Source organism: Teleopsis dalmanni, chromosome 2, assembly GCF_002237135.1.
Source record: "Teleopsis dalmanni isolate 2A chromosome 2, ASM223713v2, whole genome shotgun sequence".
Classification (NCBI taxonomy): domain Eukaryota; kingdom Metazoa; phylum Arthropoda; class Insecta; order Diptera; family Diopsidae; genus Teleopsis; species Teleopsis dalmanni.
In genome coordinates this window covers 224,336,134-224,342,025 of record NC_051847.1, presented here as the reverse complement: position 1 = coordinate 224,342,025, position 5,892 = coordinate 224,336,134, and the positions used below count along the sequence as shown (strand labels likewise).

At 32.4% G+C, this 5,892-nt stretch overlaps 1 protein-coding gene across 1 annotated transcript; it reads left to right on the top strand.

Moving 5' to 3' along the window:
* Window positions 1-607: 607 nt before the first annotated feature.
* Window positions 608-1,764, top strand: LOC119676839 (the record flags this gene model as incomplete). The annotated part of the gene is given in 3 exon segments (XM_038088098.1): window positions 608-1,019; window positions 1,178-1,537; window positions 1,743-1,764. Coding segments are annotated over 3 exon segments (794 nt in total), but the record flags the coding sequence as incomplete, so codon positions are not given.
* Between the last annotated feature and the right edge of the window lie 4,128 nt (window positions 1,765-5,892).

Genomic DNA, 5,892 nt, shown 5'->3' with positions numbered 1-5,892 from the left:
TACATAAAATAATTTTGAGCAGATTTTCTCAACTTTACGTTCATCGTTTTTCTGTTTTAACTCAGGTTCTGTAAATTTAGTTACATTGAACTTAATTTACCAATGTTGAAATGCTCTTTAATTATTTCAATTTACTTTAATTTAGTATAAAATTTGTAACATAATGTTCAACAAAATTACGTTTGCAACATGAGCAAAAATTTCCAAGTATGTCAACAGCAAATTCAAGAGCACCGACGACAGCAACATAAAAATTTGTATGCAATTTTCTGTAATAATTGCGAGCTCAGCTGCAGAAAACAGCACTTGTTTGAGTTGAGGTTTCAGTTTTCGAATAATTAAAAACACTTTTACCACGTTTCTTCTGATTTAATTTATTTTATTTTGAAAAATGCAGCACATTTTCATCCGTGCAGGCTTACGCTCAACTGCACTCCAAAACTCGCTTCCATGCATGCCGAAAACGCTACATTACCGCTCATTCTCACATATTCTGAATGCATGTACGGATATGTTCGTCTACGGACTATCTAAATTCATATTAGAACACGTAAAATTCACGTAATCCAATTAAATCTCACACAAATTTTTACACTTCTGCACGCAGAGGAACGTGTTGGCGCAAAATCCGGTGGAAATCGTTGCTGGTCACTGTTAACTCGGCATTCACCACACACAGCATCCAATGTAAACCTCGGCTATGGCTATAACAGCCAGCAAAATTGTTGTACTATTAACAACAACAATACGGTAACAATAAAATCACTGAATCTTCCAAAGGATGACACAACATTGGTCTATAGGCGAAAGTCCTCTGGTAGCACACCGCACTCAGTTGGTGGCATTGGCAGTACTGGCAGTAGCAGCAGCACCAGTGGCGTTCACGCCACGGCTGGTTTAGCAAACAACGCAGCGATACAACAACATGCTCTTTACTCGACAACAGATGCTGCATCATTTATGCACACATCCACATCGGATGAGTTCGAGTGTCATGCTGATGGCACATTAATGCTCAGGTAAGTGAGATGGCATGTAAAGACCAAAATGTCTTTGTCTGTGTCGAAACTGTCTTGACACGTTTCCTAGAATTAAGCCAAAACTTAACTGTCTATGTAGCTAGCAATTCATTTGCTACATTATTACTTATGGCTTATTATTGTTTTTGGAATTTCAGAATACCTGCTCCACATGTTGTTGCAGCACGTGCTTATCGTTTGGCAAGCAAAAAGCATACTACAACTAGCACAACAGATCAACATTCACATCAGCATCAGCATCAGCATCAACAACGCACATCTGCTGATACGCATCAATCCACACATGACACCAGCACTACCAGTGGTTCCAGCTCAGGTAGCAGTAGTACAGCGAATACAGCTTTTACGCGCTTAGCAAAGCTACTACATCAAACGAGCAGCGCAACCCTGAAGCCCACGGCATCGTCGTCTCACACGCATGTCGACAGTATGCATATGAGCTTAGCGGTGGCGCCATCAACTGGCGAGGAAGCTCCGCGTCGCTTATCGTGGGAAAGGTGAGTAATTTTATAATTTATTCAACATGTTGCAATTAGTTAATATCATTTGTTAACTTCAAAGTTTAAATATGTGGTAGCACTCAAGTGTTGCAAAGAGCATTACACATACTCACAGACACACACACACACACGCACACACCTACATACGAATGGGTCCCAAATTCACAAACGCATTACAAAATTATAAATATTTTTAATTTAGAATTCCAGTACGTGCCACATAAATGCGTGACTCTGTCTCTGACTCTGCCTCTATCTCTGACTCCGACTCCGACTTCAACTGTGGCTGTGAGTGTTAACTTGTGGCAAGTTTATTCAAATGATTAATGTAGTTACCAGAATTATGAAATACGCAAGTGGGAGTGGCATGAATTGCTGTTGTCGACAAGTTTTTATGTTTTTAATGTGAAAGAGGTTTTCATAAAATTATTTGGTTAAAAAATAAAATTAAAATTAAAATTTCACTTTATACAATATTTATAATCATAAATATGAAATAAGTTATTTGATTGCACACTTCACAAAGGATTTATATGCAAAATGTGTATATAATAAAATATTTAAATATTTCTTGAAAAATGTTTGACGTCATAATAATTTATATTACTCAACTCGTCCGTTGAAGCAAGCAATACTATTAGTAAATTATAATAGAATTAGTTAGTAATTTTAATACCCTTATGATACTCTTCTGATCGAAAGATATATCGAATCAGACAATATATATATGTTAAATATATAAACAATTAGTTTTTTTTTTATTTGACAATATGTCTTTATTGAATCGCATTAAATTAAAGCCTTACAATAAGTTTTAGAATCTGAAAGACTAATAACATTACATTACAAATTATTTTATATAAACATACTATAATGAAATATATAATGATTTATAAATTATTTCAAGGGACCTCTGAATAAGTAGCCAGGGGTTATTTATTATTTTCCTGATATCATGGCGTATAAGTTAAATTAATTAGGATGATCTTTAGGAAAGCAGAATGGCGGGTGTATCATTCCGTTTCAGTCTAGGGGAAGTTGTCATATTAACGAGAGGTCTAGCTAGCGGATTCACATAGTTTTCAAGATTTCAAATATGTTTCTGCCTAATTTGCTTGAACTCGACTTTAACCATTGGAACTCTCAAGTCGTAAAATAATTAGTATGTATTACATATAATCCAAAAGAAGAAGTTCAAAGAAGTCAAATTGAATAATAAACCTCAATTAAGTTACTAATACATATTTAACAAAAATTTCTTTATTTTGATTAATCTAAACGAATTATGCGGTGTTGTTTTATTTCATTCTGAATGTGTTGTGTTAGCCGACCTCATATCTTCTAAACGAACCGCTCGTTGTTCTGGCCTTACAAATAAACAGAGCTCCCTAAGTTTTTTGCAGTAATATGTTTATATCTTTTTATCTTTCAGGTGCCAATTACTTTTGAACTGTCAATAAAATAAATTTTAATATATAATAATAGTTTTAACATTATTTTTTTTAGATTGTTTTACTAGTCTTAACATTGGAAACAGTGGAAACTAAGGTGCTTCTAAATCTTATTGTGCTTGTTTTTATAGACCTAGAATATGTGAAGTGTATAAATATTTTATTTATTTTTTAAAATTAGATTATGTATATTCTCTACTATTATTTTCAAGTGTTCTATTAAAAAACAGCCAAACTATTCTTACATTTACGAATGCAATAAAATTTTCATTGTACTATAAAATTTCGCTAAAATTAAAGTTTAAATTGTTGGATCCCAACTGGCAACTTTTATATTAAACTTTGATATTTGTAATGTAATACTATTTGAAAAAAAATTCAAAATATGAAAAAAACTATATATAGAATAAAAGCAAGCACAAATTTAAAAATTCTAACATGTTTTTGTGTGAAAGAACTCAACACCCACAAACCAAAACTATTTTGAAAAAATTTCCAAGAAAAAAATAATTTCTGTTGCACCACTTAATTGCAATGCATTATTCATGAAGAAAGTTTTTTTATATTATGTATGGGTATCAGTGGAATAGGTTAACAAACGCAAGTTGCTATTTTAAGGACTGCTGTGCGGTGGGTCAAACTATTTAGCAAGTGGAAAAGTTAGTAGCAGCTAATATTAGTAAAAGTATCTAAATAATAAGTGAATTTGTGTATATATAAAAAAATAATAGCAAAAAAAAAAATACACATATGTGTACATACATATATACATGCACACACTTTTATAAACCTTACTGGCATAACAGCAGGAGTTAGTGATTTTTAACTAAAGTAATTGAAGTATAAAAATGGAGTTATGATCTAGAAAATGATTAAAAAGTTGAATAATGGGTGATAATAGTAGTACTTTTAAGCATCACACCAATATCAGAAAGAGATGTTAAGATGACTTTGCTTTGGGTCTGATGGGACCAGAGCGATATTGTGTATTATGAACTATTCAAGTCCGGCAAAACCGGACTTGAGCGGAAAGGACGTAAAAACATGGCAAAGTGGTTTTGTTACACGATAATACGCCATCTGCAACACCAAATTACTCAAATATACCTTGAAATCGCTTGGATGGGACATCCTTACACACCTGCTGTTCTCCACACACCTGACTCCATCTGACTAATAACTCTTGGCATCAATGGGTCGCTCGCTCGCTTAGCAGAGTTGAAAACGATTCGGTGAATGGTTTGCCGCGAAAGACATGCAGTTCTGGCATGATATTCATAAATTACATGAAAGATGGGCGACGTATGTAGAAACCGATAGTCCATATTTAAAATAAAATAAAATTAATTTCTCTTAAAAGTTACGTGTTCTCTCTATCAAAAAGAACCGGAAAAAATGCCTACACCTGATATATGTGAAAATATATTTCTGATTGAACTGGAGAGCAATTTGTTATTTTAACGGACAGTGACTGGTAGTAAGCACCCGGTATTATAACACTAAAGTATAGTAGAAATTGTTGTTTTTTGTGTAACAACAACTAAATGAATAAAGTACAAACGAATAAACATGCAAACAATTTACAATAAAATTAATAAAGTCAAACAACTTCAGCAGTTTGCTGCCAAGGGCGCGCTGCAAATCGACTAATATACAAACAAATAAGAGACACATACACAAACAGACAAACCAACCCAGCGGCACCATTATGCCAGCGCTGAAAAAGTAAGCGAGGAGGTAATAGCTCTTCGTTTTTATTTTTCTTTGTTTTCGACATTTGTGTTTGACATAGGCAATTTCGGGGTTGAAATTATAAAAGAATGAAGAAGAAAAGCATATGAGTTAAGAATTTCTTGTTTTGCCTACATTGTATACATTTAGTCTGCTTTTGATTTTAGTGAAGTGCGAACAGTGAACAATTTTTAATTTTTAAAATCAAATAAAAAACAAAAATTTAAATAAAATATAATTTGTAATTTCACATAAACTCACTGTAAGTATATGGAAAATTAAGTAAATATATTTAAAATGATAATTGTAATTTTTGTTTTGTATTATGTAGATGCTACTGCGTCAAGAACGATTAATTGACCAATGTGCTGCGAATGCAGTCATTCTAAAGCAAGGGGTAATCAGCTGTAGTCATGTAATCAGCTGTTTCAATTGGAAAATTTTACAATTCAAACTGAGGAGGATTTAATTCAATTTAATGAAGAAATCACTGCTGTTGAAGTAGTTGTAAGTTAAATTATATATGTTTCTTACTTTCAATTTCAACTTATTAATATATTCACATGTAACAATTTTACTAATTCATACATTTCTTTTCATCTATTACGTTATTTATAGACTGCATCAATGAGACGCGTTATTAAAAAACAACCAATTACGCGAAAAATTTCCTGGAATTTTGGAGAATGGTACCCAAGGCAAGAAGTCCTTAAGAGCGTTAGAGAATGTGACAGCAGCACTTTTTGGTATAGTATATTGTACATAATTAACTTTAGCGTATACAATAACATACTTTTGTATTTACAGATGCTTTAAGTACAGATGGTAAGCCGGAACAAGTGATCGAGTCGAGTCTGGAAATCTCTTCAAGGTTTTAGTAACAATTTCCAGAAAAATATTCATATATATAAGTATGTTATATTTTTTTATGTAAATATTAATATTTTAATTGTATAAATCATAAATATAAAATATAATTTATCCAAAAAAATTTATAGTATTTTATTTAAAAATCAATAGCATAGGTAAAATTTAAAAGGTAAGCGAACATGTCAGCGCTGATATGTTGCATTATAAATTCGAAAAGGTAAGCTAACATGTCAGCGCTGATATGTTGCATTACAAATTCGAAAAAGTAAGCGAACATTTCAGCGCTGATATGTTGCATTA